The sequence below is a fragment of the Carlito syrichta genome, unplaced genomic scaffold, assembly GCF_000164805.1.
Source record: "Carlito syrichta isolate Samal-C Ts95f unplaced genomic scaffold, Tarsius_syrichta-2.0.1 Scaffold314306, whole genome shotgun sequence".
NCBI lineage: Eukaryota > Metazoa > Chordata > Mammalia > Primates > Tarsiidae > Carlito > Carlito syrichta.
In genome coordinates, this window is record NW_007258402.1 from 437330 (window position 1) to 453499 (window position 16170).

Sequence of the window (16170 nt, forward strand, 5' to 3'; positions counted from 1 at the left end):
ATCAAAAATTAGCTGGGCATGGTAGTGCGTGCCTGTAGTTCCAGCTACTTGGAAGGCTGAGGTGGAAGGATCGCCGGAGCCCAGCAGGTCGAGGCTGCGGTGGCCGGGAGCGGCCATTGCACTCCAGTCTGGGTGACAGAGTGAGACTCCAACTCAAAAAAAATAAAAAATAAAATTAAATAAATAATTAGCCACGTGTGGTAGCACGCGCCTGTAGTTCCAGCTACTTGGAAGGCTGAGGCAGATGGATTGCCGGAGCCCAGCAAGTCAACACCAGAGTGGTCATGAGTGTGCCACTGCATTCTAGTCTGGGCGACAGCAGAGTGAGACTCCAAACTCAAAAAAAAAAAAGAAGGGAACCCAGAAAAAAAAAAAAAAGGCACTCCAGCCTGGGCAACAGAGTATAGACTCCAACTCAAAAAGAAAAAAAAAAGATAAACATTCTCAACTTCTGTGCTCATCTCCTTGTAGGCCAGCACTGGTCCAAGGACCTCAATTGGAGTGAGCTGCCCCACGTTCCAATTTTCTTCTCATTTGCCATTCCATGTCTTTTTTTTGTCTTGCAGTTTTATAAATGCATTCTCTATTTGTTTTCCATTCCCACTACTCCAGACCATTATCATTTGGATCAGAGAAATGATGCAACACAGAGAGAAAGCCCAGAGATGTGCAGAGGGTCTCCTTTGAGTATTCAGCAGAGCAATAATCAGCTTGTGCCTGCGAGGAAACTAACTAAAGTCATGAGACAAACATCTGAAAGATTAGTAAGAATAGTGCCTGGTGTCCGTAAGGGCTGGAAACAGTGCCTATACCCACCAGCCCTGAGAGTGAGGAATAATTAGCCCTAATCTAAGCCTACTCTGAACTCATCCAGCAAATCATAAAAGCAAGACTAGAAGGATCACTATTTCCAAATAACTTAATTGCACCCTGGAACAAAACTCAAAAGATTTAAAGAAGCTTGGTGCGGTGGCTCACTCCTGTAATTCTAATATTTTGAGAGGCAGAGGCAAAAGGAATGCCTGAGCTCAGGGCTTGAGACCAGCCTGAGCAACATGGCACGACCTCATCTCTACAATAAAGAAAAAAATTAGTCAGGTGTGATGGTACATGCCTGTGGTTCCAGTTACTTGTAAGGCTGAAGTAGAAGGATCACCTGAGCCCAGTAGGTCAAGGTTGTGGTGACCATGAGTGTGCCACTGCACTCCAGCCTGGGTAACAGAGTGAAACTCCAACTCAAAAAAAAAAAAAAAAGATTTAAAGAACACAAAATACCTAGAATTCAATAAGATAAAACTTACACTGTCTGGCTTCCAATCCAAGATTACCAGACACACAAAAGAGGTGGGAAAGAACAACCAACCCACAGAGAATAATCAATCTACATAAATCAACCCAGATCTGACAAAGAGAAGGACTAAAAGTTATTTTTAGCTAGGTGCGGTAGCTCATGCCTATAATCACTTTGGGAGGCAGAGGCAAAAGGATTGCCTGAGTCCAGGGGTTTGAGACCAGCCTGAGCAACATGGCAAGACTTCATCTCTACAATAAATCAAAAAATTAGCCGGGTATGGTGGCAGGTGCCTGTGGTTTCAGCTACTTGGAAGGTTCAGGCAGAAGGATCACCTGAGCCCAACATATCGAGGCTATGGCAGCCATGAATGTGCCACTGCACTCACGTCTGGGTGATAGAGTGAGACTCCGACTCAAAAAAAAAAACAAAAAACTATTGCTACTATATTCCATGTGTTCAAAAATAGCAACGTGGAAAAGATTTAAAAGACCCAAACTGCACTGCTGAAAGTGAAAACAAAATGTCTGGGATGAAAAATACAGTGGATGGACAGATTGCACATTACACATTGCAAGAGAAAATATTAGTGGATGTAAAGATACAGCAATAGAAAATGTCTAAAATGAAACAAGATGAGAGGAAAATAATTTTAAAATTAACAAAAGGAACATAAGTGAGCTTTGGGGCACGTTCAAGATGCCTAAGACCGGAGCAATCAGAGTCCCTATGTGGGAGATGGAGGGGATGTGAAGAAACAGATTTGATGAAGACAATAAATCCACAGATCCAAGAAGCTCAACCAATGCCCAAGCACAAGAAACACGAAAGCACATCAAAGGGCAACATAATCAAATTTCTCAAAATCAATGATAAGGATGAAAGTCTTAAAGTAGCCAGAGGGGAAAAAACATGTTACCTTCCGAGAAACAAATATAAACACAACATCAGATTTCTCACTGAAAACATAACAAGTAAGAAAACAGTAGAATAGCTTTAAAGAAATCCAAGAAAAAACTATCAACCTAGAATTCTATATCCAGCAAAAAATATCAAAACCAAAAGTGGAATAAAGATGAATTCAGATACACAAATGTTGAAAGAACTCATCACTTGATCAGCACTAGAAAAAAAAAAAAAAAGAAAGAGAAGACATTAAAAGAAGTCCTTCAAGCAGAAGAAAAATGGTACCAGATGAAAATCTGAATCTAGGTCGGGCTCGGTGGCTCAGCCTGTAATCCCGCACCTTGGGAGGCTGAGGTAAGTGAATTGCCTGAGCCTGCGGGTTCAAGACCCGCCTGGGCAACTGGTAAAACCTCATCTCTACAATTAAAAAAAAAAAATTAGACAGGCATGGTAGCGCGTGCCTGTAATTCTGGCTACTTAGAAGGCTGAGGCAGAAGGATCGCTGGAGCCCAGCAGGTCGAGGCTGCGATGCCCGGGAGCAGCCACTGTACTCCAGTCTGGGCGACAGAGTGAGACTCCAACTATAAAAAAAAGAAAAGAAAGAAAATCTGAATCTAAACAAAGGAATGAAGAGGACCAGAAATGGTAACTGTACAGACAAATAAGATTTTTTCTTATTAGCTAAATCTCTTTAAAACTTTTAGAAGAAAACATGGACATGAATCTTCATGACCTTGGGTTAGGCAATGTTTTCTTACATAAAGCACCAAAAACACAGGCAACAAAAGAGAGAAAGAGTAGATAATGATATTGCAACAAAGTTAAAAAACTCTTTAGCCAACAGTACTCTGGCTAAAACAATTTTTTCTTCTTTTTAAAATTTTAAATATGTGGGGTACAATTCAGGGTTAGGTATACAAATGTTCATTATGCAGGTACCCTTGAACAATTTTTAAAATTAAAAACATTTAACTGGGCTCGGTGGCTCAGCCTGTAATCCCACGCCTTTGGGAGGCTGAGGTGAGTGGATTGCCTGATCCCGCAAGTTCGAGACCCGTCTGGGCAGCAAGACCTCATCTCTACAATAAACCAAAAAATCAGCTGGGTGTGGTAGCACATGCCTGTAATTTCAGCTACTCGGAAGGCTGAGGTGGAAGGATCACCGGAGCCCAGTAGGTCGAGGCTGCGGTGGCCGGGAGCGGCCACTGCACTCCAGTCTGGGTGACAGAGTGAGACTCCAACTCAAAAAAAAAAATTAAAAGTGAGCCGGGCTCGGTGGCTCAGCCTGTAATCCCATGCCTTTGGGAGGCTGAGATGGGTGGACTGCCTGAGTCCGCGGGTTCGAGACCCGCCTGGGCAACTTGGCGAGACCTCATCTGTACAATAAATCAAAAATTAGCCAGGTGTGGTAGCGCGCATCTGTAGTTCCAGTTACTTAGAAGGCTGAGGCGGAAGGATTGCCGGAGCCCAGCAGGTTGAGCCTGCGGTGGCCGGGAGGCCTCTGCACTCCAGTCTGGGCAACAGAGTGAGACTCCAACTCAAAAGGAAAACAAAAAAAAAAAAAAAAAAGAAAGTGAAATGACAATCCACAGAATGAGAGAAAATATTTGCAAATCATATATCTGACAGGGGCTTATATTAAAATATAGAGAACTATTAAATCTCAATAATAAAAAGACAAATAATTCAATTTAAAATGGGCAAAGAATTGATTAAGACATTTTTCCCCAAATAAGACATACAAATGGCCAATAAGCCCATGAAAAGATGCCCAATATCATTAGTCATCAGGAAAATGTAAATCAAAACCACATTGAGATCTACACACCCAGTAGGACAGTCAGAATTTAAAAATTAGATAAACAAAAGTGTTGGCAAGGATGCAGAGACATCGAAACCCTCATACATTGTTAGTGGGAATATAAAATGCTGTTGCTGCTTTGGAGAACAATCCCTTAAAAAGTTAAACACAGTTATCACATGACTCAACAATTTCACTCCTGGTATCTACCCAAGAGAAAAGAAAAGATACATTCACGCTGGACGCAGTGGTTCATGCCTATAATCCCAGCACTTTGGGAGGCTGAGGCAAGAGGACTGTCTGAGCCCAGGGGTTTAAGACCAGCCTAGACAACTTGGAAAGACCTCATCTCTACAATAAATCAAAAAATGGGCCGGGCGTGGTGGCATGTGCCTGTAGTTCCAGCTACTTGGAAGGCTGAGGCAAAAGGATTGCCTGAGCCCAGCAGCTTGAGGCTGCGGTGGCCGTGAGCATGCCACTGCACTCCAACCTGGGCAACAGAGTGAGATTCCAACTCAAATTTTTTAAAAAATATATTCACATAAAAACTTGTACAGTAATATTCATAGGAGCATTATTTATAATAGCCAAAAAGTGAAAACAATTGTCCATCAATTGTTGAACGGATAAACAAGATGTGGTGCATCTATACATGGGGAACATTATTCAGCCATGAAAAGGGAGTGAAGTACTGATGCATGTTACAACGTGGATGAACATGGAACACCAGTTCAGTGAAAAAAGCCAGATACAAAAGATCACATATTGCATTATTCCATTTACATAAAATTTCCAGACTAGACAAAATCAATAAGGGTAGAGAGTAGATTCATGGTGGCCTAGGGTTGGGGGACAGAGGGTAGGGAATAGAAAATGATGGATAATGGGTATGGTTTTTAAGTGCCACCTTTAATCATTCCAACATTTATTCTGTGTTCTGAATTTTACTAAAGGTGTGCTAAAGGATCTCAGGGAGTAAAGCACGATCAGTTAAACACTGTCTATAATCTTCTCAAACTGACCATCTAGGTTTGGGAAACAGAGGTTCCCACAAACAGTTTCAATCTAATCATAATTTAAAACACCTTTTACACAAAGTATACATAACACTCAAGATCAGAGGAGCCACAGAGGAGATTGCAATGGAGGACACTGAAGGGAAAGTGTGATGAAAGGTAAAAGGTGACGAGGGAGCAGGAAAAGGCAGGTGATGCTCTGTATGGCCCAGTGGCTCAGGGACAGAGGGTGGCAAGAATAAGACAAGCAAGGCATTAGAGCTAGCTAAGGAATGTGATCAACACCAAGTGAAGGAACTGGACTATGACGCTAAGGCAAGAAGTGGCTGCAGGTCTCCAAGTTGGGAGTGGCCTTGTCATTGCTGTGCTCAGAGACCAGTGTGGATGGAGGAACAGGAGCGCGGGGGAAGCAAACAGGACCAGAGGCCAGTTAGGAGGTGACAGCATTGACCCACGCAAGAGACAGAGAGAGTCTGCCCACCGGCATTCGAGATCCTGCTGGCATCCAAATGCTACCACTCTAAGGGCTGCCAGTGGCATGGAGAAGCATAGCTGTCACCCTGGCGCTGACCACAGGGAAGGGCCTGCAGTCTCTGGTCTGGCATTGGATTTTCCAGACTCCCAGGCTGACCAGTGCCCTGGAAGAGCATCTGGTTCTTGAAAGCCTGGCCACAGGACCACACCCAGCCTCAGTAACCCTGCGAAGAGTCTGGGAGCTCCTGTGGTAAGAGTTCTCTTCCCCTGTAAACCTGCACTGGCAGGAAGATTGCTTTGAGTCAAGTCAATCAGGATCTTACGCAGCAGATGGTTATGAAGACTATGGAGCAACAAGGGAAAGGGCATGTGATATACTTCTAAGCAGAAAATACAGGGCATAAAAGCAAACTTATACCTTGATGACAACCAGGCAAGAACAATGTCTATGTAGGTACAACATACATTTTTGATTCCTTTTGACATTGAGTTCTAAGTGATTTTTTCCTCCCATATGTATTTTTTTATAATGTGACTGACTATATTGATTTTGTTGACTGTATGAAGTATCAAAAATAATCAAATTCCCTGATAATTTCATACTAATAAGTGAACTCTTGTTAAAAAGATTTAGCAACTAGAGATTTTTCTGTGTTCTCCAATACTGACAGCCATGAGTCACAGGTGGCTATTTAAACTTTAATTAAATGAAAAAAAAATTTTAATGCAGTTCCTTAGTCACACTAGCCACATTTCAAATGCTCAAGAGCCACAGGGGGCCAGCAGCTGCCATACCAGACAGGACAGGTCTAGAGTTCAGGAGACAGGCCAGAGGGCTGATGTCCAAATGCAGAACAAATACAGGGCCACGGACAAGCTTCCAGCTGATGGCGTCACATCCCCCGGATGCTCATCACACATGGGAACTGGGCTTTCTGCAGGTGAGCTGGGGCCTGCCCTGCAACAGGCTCCCCGTGACTGTGATGGATGCACAGTGAAGGGTGAAGACCATGGGTGCAGTGGCAGCACATGTGCAGTGGGCCACCTACACTTGAGCTAGAGTCCCATATTCCCACTCACCAACTGTGCAACCGCTCTGAGACCCCCAAGTCCAATTGTGCAAAACAAGTGTGGCTGGGAGGCAAGGGCGGGGGATGAGAAGACAGCAAATACATGCTCCACAGACAGGGGCACACATTACAGAGAGCATTATGGGCACAGGAGCACCGGAGGGAAGCTGGGTGCAAAAGGAGAGAGCAAGGAGGAAAGGGAGACGAAAGAGAAGGAAGGCGGAGGGGCCAGAGCGAGGAACAGGAGTTTAAGAAAACATCTGAGAGACAGATGGAAGAAGGGATGCTCTCGGCGAATGAGTGAGCCAAGAAGATCTGAGGAATAAGGGTCAGGCCTCTGGAGAAGGTCTTAATCCCTAAACACAGGATCCTGGCTCTGAGATGAGGCACCATGGTACAACACCTTCATGCTAACTGGGGTGTGGTGGCCCCAGTGACGTCTCCTCATTCTCCTCTTAGAGAGTTGCAGAGGCAGGTGACAGACACCCTGGACACCATCAGGTACCACCCTTGGCCTGGAATTACTGAGGGAGAAAGATTGAGCTTTCCAACCAAAACCACACACGTGCACATAAGGTGCTCAGAATGCTGATGTGGCCATATAAGGGTGTAAGTGACGTCAAGACTACCTTCTATAATACAGTGCAGCCCCCATCGCCCAGACTCTGTTCATGTGACAGGCACAAGGAATCTGAGGTTCTGCCACTGTCAGGGACTTCACAGCATCAGCAAAGTTTGACCTGGGAAAACAAGTCGGGCCGCAATTCCAGCGCCCCTGCAGAACGGGGCTTACTAGAGATGAACACAAGAGACCTTGTGACAGCATGCCAAGTAAGAGTCGCCCATGCCCTCTCCCGACCTGTGCAGCCCTTTGCCCAGATCGAGTTTATCTGGCTGTTTCCTGAACGTTCCCTCGCCTACTGATTTCCTTGAGCATCTGCCCACTCTTCCTTTCTCACATTCTTGACTGCCAGCTTTTTCCTTAGATCCAGCTGACTCATTCAGCTCAGACATAAATGCTGAACATGATGAGAAATACCGGGACAACTCAATGGCTCAGAATTCAGGAATCAAAGGCCTAAGGAATAGAGCTCCCATCAAAGCCCTCAGTTCATTTCTCTCCTGTGGGCACATACCGTTATTAAATTCCGCCTCCCCTGTTCCCAGCCCCAGGCCACCTCCTGCGCTCACAGCTCGAGGGAAGCCAAATATCCGATTTTGTTGTCACACAACCCAAAGGCAGTAAGATCCCGTGCCCAGAGCCAAATCTCTGTCTTTGACAAATATTTCTCTCTAAGCAAAGGTAATTTAATACAGTGGCTAAAAGCAAGAGCTATGGATCCATACAGTCTTGGGTTCAAGGGCTGACCACACCACTTCACAATAACATAACCAACCACAAACTAAACTCTCCAAGCCTCTACCTACACATCTGTAACTTGAGGGTAATAATAACAGTGCTGAACTCCCTGGATTGTTACAAAGATTTATGAGCTGCTGGGAGTGGAAGGTTATATGGTGCTGGGCCCACAGTAAGCTAGAGAGCTCACCTATAAGCTACCTATAAATGCACATTGACTGTTTTAAGGAAGCAGCCCTGCATGAATTAAAGGAAGACCTCCCTAGTTCAGGCTTGATGAACTCAGAATATGTGAGCATTTTCAAAGGCTGGGCTGAAGAGGCCATGTACAGAGTCAACAAAAACGGTACAGGACTTCAGACGTTGTATTTAGACTTTGTAAGAAAAACAAGATAGCTGACAATAAGCCTCCAGGACTTCAGATGTAAACTTCCTGATGGGTCAAACACCAAGCACTTATGTATTCACTAAGAACCTCTGTTCTAAAACACTAGATGTAGTCCTTGCTTATCTCAAGTAACACAATGGCATCAGGTGAGTGTGCTAGATGCAGGCTTTCCACCCTCTCAGACTTTTCCCCAGGCTAGATCTTCATGCGTGAGATTTAACTGTAAAACCCACTCACTGTCCTTAACAGGCATGGACACTTGGTTTCTGGGAGATGAGCAACAGTATAATACTTAGTTTCGTTGCTTTTGTTTGCCGCTAAGATATGGCCAGCAGATTGCAGTGCATCTGCCCACACGAGAATACAAGCAATCGGTCAGACACCGAAATTGCTTCTGGCCTTGACTTCACAGCTCAGTGCTGTCCCCTGAGTGGACCTGGTCTGTCCCCAAGACCTTCCTCTGAGCTCAGGCCTGCACTGGACATAATTTCCGTCAGCCTCTTGGGACTGGCTGCTTAAACCTCCACTCTCCAAGGTGGGTACCAGGGCTCCTGGGGGGAGAATGTGGTGTCTCTTATCTAGTCCATCATATTGCAACTCAGAGTTGGAAAGTTAATAGAAATCATGAACACCAGGCTTCACCAGGACTCTAGGGTGGAATATGCTTAGTGTTTAAAAACCTTACTTTTTTGGATGGGAATGGTAGCTCATGCTTGTACTCCCAGCACTTTGGGAGGCCAAGGCAGGAGGACTGCTTGAGCCCAGGAATCTGAGACCAGCCTAGGCAACATAGCGAGACCTCATTTCTACAAAAAAATTTAAAAATTAGTCACGTGTGGTGGCGCATGCCTGTAGTTTCTGCTACTCAGGAGGCTGAAGTGGGAAGATTGCCTAAGCCTGGGAGGCCAAGGCTGAGGTGAGCCATGATCATGCCACTTCATTCCAGCTTGGGCAACACAGTAAGAGCCTGCCTCGAAAATAAAAAACAAAAACAAACAAGCAAAAAAACTTAATTTTTAGACCTAAAACTGACTGGAGTGAGGTCTCAGGGCCTTGTCCACTTTCTCTCTCTCACAGTCTGTTCTAGAAGGTGCCAAGGGAAACTCCACTTGACCAAACAGGTCAGCACACTGTTCCTCCCTTCTCATTCCATCTCTCTTGAGACACAGGTGGGTGCCAGCCTCTCCTCAGACAGGTCACTTGACACGCAAGAATATGCGGGTGTGGCAAAGGCCAATCCTACCCTCTCCCACTGACCTACCCTCCCACTCTAGAGTATACCAACAGCTTCCTGAGAGCGTCCAGTTAGGGGTATGGCCACCTCAGGTGGGCAGAGCCAGTAGGGGGAGGAGGGAGACCCACTCACATCTCCACACAGTCCAAGGAGCACATCAAAAAAGAAGGGAACTTTACAAACCACACACACGCCCACACACTGCACCCTGAATGCTTACTTCTGGAAACAAAAACCAAGGAAACAATTCAGCAGAGAGGAAAAAAAAGATGTAAGCACAAAGTCTTCACTAGGTCTATGTGTGATAACCCACAAACCCTAAATGAGCTAAATGCCGTAAAACTGTGGTACCACTCAGTCAATTTCCATGTAACTGCTAAAATTATTATGAACTTGTAACATAAGATTAACTAAAAAAGGATACATTGTCTATATACTATGATCACAATTCTAAAAATGTCTATAAACCTAGACAAAAACTGGAAGGGAAAAACAAAATGAAAATAGCTGTGCTTCAATGCTAGCATAGCAGGTTTCTGCCTTTACAATTTTCTTGGCTGGGCACAGTGACTCACACCTGTAATCCCAGTACTTTGGGAGCCAGAGGCAAGAGGACTGCCTGAGTCCAGGAGTTCAAGACCAGTCTGGGCAACTTGGTGAGATCTCATCTCTACAATAAATCAAAAACTTAGCCGGACAGGGCGGTGCATGCCTGTAGTTCCAGCTACTTGGAAGGCTGAGGCAGAAGGATCACCTGAGTCCAGCAGGTCAAGGCTGCAGTGGCCGTGAGCAAGCCACTGCACTCCAGCCTGGGCAACAGAGTGAGACTCTGACTCAAAAAAAAAAATTCTTTGTGGTTTGTCATGCTGTTCTCACCGCTAAAAATGAAGTAAGCATGAATGTTTCTTATCAGTGGGTGGGGAGATGTGTATACCCATGTAGGGGAGGCCACAGGGCCTGGGAGAGCATGCACGTATCCATGCAGGCCAAGATTCATCTAAGCCTAGGTGGAACACACACAGTCTTCTAGAACATAGAAGGATGCGAGGGCATCTCCCATTCACCTCCCTGTTCCCCTGGGAGCCCTGTCACCAGACAGTGTCTCATCTCTAATGAGGTACAGAGCTTTCTGCCCACCCCTCTGAACACAGCTTTGGGCTCTGGGACCTCTCAGCTGTGGTCTAGCGTGACTCCTCAGGTTCCCATGACTTGTATGGCAGTCACTGGCCCCTTTTGTTTCAGTGTCATCTTCAGCGTACCCAGGAAGTTGGTACCTCCAGCATAGTCTTCTTTCCGTTGTCTATGTCATAAACTGCGTGAACCCAAAGTGGCCTGTTGTATCTTTACCAGTCAAACCCGTCAGGCCTTGGCTTTGTCTTGTAAGTGTGTGCGAGTGGGACTGTATCCCAACATTATGTTGAATGCAGTATCCATGAAACTCAAGAAGTGTGTGCATATACCTACAAATATACACGTACACAATCTAGCTCTAAATACCATATATATATATATATATATATATATATATATATATACACACATATACACATGTTTAAGCTAAGTTCTTTTCATATATGAAACAGGAAAAAAGAAAACACACATATACACTCAGAAGTACACACACTAACCAGGCTCTCTCTACCAACAATCAAATATGATGAAGAACACAGAAAACACCCTTCTTTTCCCTTGGCTAGAAAGCAAATCAGAGGAGGGAGAACCAAAAAACAGGGAAGTACAAGGCAAACCTAGATTCAGGAGCCCTGGATTCGGGTGCCAGTTCCAGCACCAGCTTTTGTCCTTGAGAAATTCTCTTCCCGTCTCTGCCCCCACGTTCTCAGCTAAGAATGAGGTGACAGATGGGATGCTCCTGGGCTCCAGTCACACCGTCCCCATGGCGCTGAGGCTCACAGAGACACTCTCGAGGACCTGCAGAGCCGGAACACAGAGTGCCGGAGTGCCTCCTCCTTCTGCTGAAAGCTGAGTTAAAGGGCAGCAATAAGTTAACCGAACAAAGGCAAGTTACGTCTAGTGCCCAACCAAAGCTGCTCAGACACATGTCAAGGTCTCCAACTCACCAAATGCTCTCTACAGCTGGAGAGGCAGCAGGGCATTCGCATAACAGAAGCAGCAAAAGGCAATGCCACTGTGCTCCCTTTTTGACAGAGTACTGGTCCTCATTCCTTTCACAACTCTGTTCTAGGGTCTGGTTTGCTGGCACTAGAAACACAGGGAGTGTGGTTCACACTCTACCCTGATAATACCAACAAGAAAGCAGAGCATCCAAATTTGGGGGGAAAGGTCCCCTCCTGCTAGGGGAACAGGGAAGACTTCCTGGAAGAGGAGGCATTTGAGCTGGTCTTAAGGCTAGACAAGAATTTAAATGAGCCGGGCTCGGTGGCTCAGCCTGTAATCCCGTGCCTTTGGGAGGCTGAGGTGAGTGGATTGCCTGAGCCCACGAGTCGAGACCCACCTGAGCAACTTGGCGAGACCTCATCTCTACAATAAATCAAAAAATCAGCCAGGCATGGTAGCGCATGCCTGTAATTCCGGCTATTCGGAAGGCTGAGGCGGAAGGATCGCCGGAGCCCAGCAGGTCGAGGCTGCGGTGGCCGGGAGCGGCCACTGCACTCCAGTCTGGGCAACAGAGTGAGACTCCAACTAAAAAAAATAAAAAAAAAAAAGAATTTAAATGTATAAATTGAATGAGGAGAGGAGATTCTAGGGAACAGTGTGATCAGAGGCATGGAAGTGAAAAAGAGAAGTTCAGTTTGACTGTGACAGCGAGTAGGAAGTGATAAGACAGGAACAAGACCACAAGGACCTTAAATGCTAGACCAAGAAAAACCCAACCCAGTCCTATCTTCCTTAAGTGTCTGTGCTTGTCACATTTTGAAACAAGATAAACTCAATTCATTAAGGAACAGGGAGTTACTGAAGCAGCTATAAGGTAGAACCAACTGACTCATCTGCAATGGGCTGACTGTTCATGTCTCCCTAAAATTCATAGATTAAAATCCTAACCATCAAGGAGATGGGGTGATAGGAGGTGGGGCCTTTGGAAAGTAATTGGGCCATGAGGTGGAACTCTCAGTCATGGGATTAGGGCCCTTATAAAAGAAGCCCCAGAGAGCTCCGTTCCCTTTTCCACGATGTAAGGACATAGCGAGAAGCCATCCATGAATCAGAAAGTGGGTCCTCATCAAACACTGAATCTGTCAGGACCTTGATCCTGGACTTTTCAGCCTCCAGAATTGTGAGAAATATATTTCTATTGTTCATAAGCCACTCAGTCTATGGTACTTTGCTATAACAGCCTAAACAGACTAAGACACTTATTAATAGGTTTTCATCCTAACTCTTTTCTCCCTCCCCCCACAGCCTTCCCAGTTCAAATGGTAATTGCTTGAGGTGAAAAATAGACTCTACTTAATATTTATTTCCTGGGAAATAGAGCAAATATTGAGAAATAGTTGCCAGAGTCAAAAATCAAAGACACATTTTAAAGAAGGGTCTGATTACAGCCTCCACAGAGATAATAAAACACAAACATGTGTCGAAGATTTTATTTAGCTCATTGCTTAATGAAGAAACCTGTAAGGTGTTATAACTGGGAGAAAGCAAAAATCCATACATGTAAGGCCATCAGGAATATTGAAATGAATATGCTTAATAGATGCAAAACTGGTCAGTCTCTATAGGGCAGCCATAAGCAATCACATCTCCACCAGATACAGTTCGCATTGCCATGGACAAGATTCATGTGTATTACCACCAATAGTCTACAACTTACAGAGTGTAGTTTAGCTCAGAGACAAGGAAAGGCCCAGAGACCCAGAGAATCAGATAACCAGGCAGCTCCTAGATTTCCATTGAGGACACTCGGTAGGCTTTTTGATCCATGTCAATGTCTGTCCCAGTTTTTCCTTACAAAGGTAAACACTGAATATTGTGCAAACCATAAACTCTCAGGCAGCCGGGCTCGGTGGCTCAGCCTGTAATCCCGTGCCTTTGGGAGGTTGAGGTGAGTGGATTGCCTGAGCCCATGGGTGCAAGACCCGCCTGGGCAGCAAGACCTCATCTCCACAATAAATAAAAAAATCAGCCAAGCGTGGTAGTGCATGCCTGTAATTCCGGCTACTTGGAAGGCTGAGGCAGAAGGCCAGCAGGTCGAGGCTGCGGTGGCCAGTCACTGCACTCCAGTCTGGGTGACAGAGTGAGACTCCAACTCAAAAAAAAAAAAAAAAAAGAACTCTCAGGCACATGTTTTAGTAAAAACTGCAGCAAGAATAGAAGTGTGAAGTTTAGAACTGCCTGGGCCATCCAAGTTCAGCAGGTTAGGTGGCAGGTCCGTGTCACTATTAACTTAATACTGGGAATCAGGATCTATGACTGGGCCACACACCAGCTGCAAGCACGTTCCTCCTTTCCCTTCTCCAGGAGGCTTCTAAAATGAGCAGCCTGGCATTAAACCATCCCTGACCACACCCTGGAAATACCTGAGAAGCTTTGGAAAAATACACCTGCTGCCCCACTCTAGAAACTCCACTCCTAGAGCTTCTGACTTACCTGGTCAGGGGTGGGGCCAGAGCACCACCTGATTTTTTAAATCTCCCCAGGTGATTCTAAAGAGCAGCCAGGATTGAGCAACATGGGTCCGTGAGAAGCCATAACTTTGTTGCAACATTCCCTTTTAACTGAGAGCTGCCAGCCTCAGTATAGAATTCGAAAACATCAGCAGGACTATTTTCCAAAAATGCTCCTCAAAATCAATCTTTTGTGGAGACCAGAAAACAAGCACAATCCATAACTTGGACAGACTTGGCAAACATGCAATATGTTAGAATCTTCCACTGGGAGCAGTTCCCATCAATTCAATTCAGTCTCCAGATTTGCTGCTTTAATCATAATGCAGGTTCTAGAGCATAAAGATGTCCACCGGTGTGTGCTAATAGGTACCAGCACGTGTGTGATGTGTGCACACATCTAATGCTCATACGGAAAACTCGAAATCAAAGATTGGGGTCAAAGAGTAATAAAGTGGCCCACCTGACACTGGGGTAACTGGCTGATGAATCACTTTTGGCTGAGCCCCACAGTGGGGGGGGCGGATAGCTGACAACAGGGCAGAGAATGGTGAATCCCAGCAATTACCCCAATCTCGAGACCTCTACTAAGCATTACAAACGTGGTGTTATTAGGGATCACTCTGCACCCACTCAACTTATCACCAAAGTCACAGGCAATCTTTGGTACTTCGTGATAAGTCACCTTATCCTGATGGGCCTTGTATTGGTGGTAACAAACACTGCACTAACAGACTCTATCCAGCCTTTCTGTGGGTCTGTGGAGGGCTGTGGGCCGCGTGTCTCCAGGAAAAATGATCTCTCTTCTCCCTTTCTTGACCTCCATGTTCCTAAACCCCCCCACACACACACCCTTACTCCCACCCCTACACTTACTGCAGGCTGCACAGGTGAAGCATGTGTCATGGTAGAGGTTCCCCATGGCCTGGCAGGCCTGGCCGGCCCCAAACACCCCTTTGCTGCATTTCACACAGGCTCCTGCAAAGGCAAGAAAAACACAGTGATTCAGGAGGGAACCAGTAAACTGAGTCATAAAAAAGCCAATGACTGGGTGTGGTGGCTCACGCCTGTTATCCCAGCACTTTTGGAGGCTGAAGAAGGAGAATTGCTTCAGCCTAGGAGTTTGAGACCAGCCTAGGCAACATAGTGGGACCCCATCGCTACTAAAAAAATCACAAAAAAATTTAGATAGACATGGTGGTACCCACCTGTAGTCCCAGCTACCTGGGAGGCTGAGGTGGAAGGATCACCTGAGCCCAGGAGGCCAACAATGCAGTGAGCTGTGATCATGCCACTGCACTACAGCCTGGGTGACAGAGTGAGACCTTGACTCCGAATAAATAAATAAAGGCAACAAAGCAAGACTCCATTCCTCTCCAAAACCACCCTGTCAACCAAATCCAGTGACTCTCTGATGTCAGGCTTTTTATCCACAAAAGGGGATAACAGCAGCCCCCTTACAGGGCTACTGTGAGAGAATCGTGAAAAGTACTTAATGCAGGATCCCACATTTAGAAAATACTCAATATACAAATTAATAATATGGATGATAATAATGTTACAGCATTCAGCAAGAAGCAGTTTCAGTATAAAATGAGCTCTCTAGGAAGTTCCAGGACTCCCATATCCACTCAAACTCTGTGAATAAGCTGGAAGACTCTGACTAGGCCAGCCTAGAATCCCTACAGCCCAGGCTCTGGAACAGTCCACATCAAGGAGGCTTTGTAGTCTCCCGCCCAAAGAACTCCCCTATTGTAGTCTAATGAAAGATAGCATAATCATATAAACAATGCGAAAAAAAAAAAGATTCTGGCAGGAATTATATCAAAATGTAAAGAGTGATTTCTAGCCAGGCTCAGTGGCTCAGCCTGTAATCCCGCACTTTGGGAGGCCAAGGTGAGTGGATTGCCTGAGCCCACAGGTTCGAGACCCGCCTGGACAACCTGGCGAGACCTCATCTCTACAATAAATCAAAAATTAACCAGGTGTGGTAGCGCGCGCCTGTAGTTTCAGCTACTTGGAAGGCTGAGGTGGAAGGATCGCC

At 45.5% G+C, this 16170-nt stretch overlaps 1 protein-coding gene across 1 annotated transcript in view; it reads right to left on the minus strand.

The window, feature by feature from the left end:
- The window catches only part of LIMD1 (LIM domains containing 1), an 86838-nt gene that overhangs the window by 22197 nt on the left and 48471 nt on the right, over nucleotides 1-16170 (minus strand). Inside the window, exon 2 of the mRNA XM_008071395.2 lies at nucleotides 15003-15104. Within this exon, the coding sequence (XP_008069586.1) occupies nucleotides 15003-15104 (102 nt within the window). The remainder of the gene's footprint in view (nucleotides 1-15002; nucleotides 15105-16170) is intronic.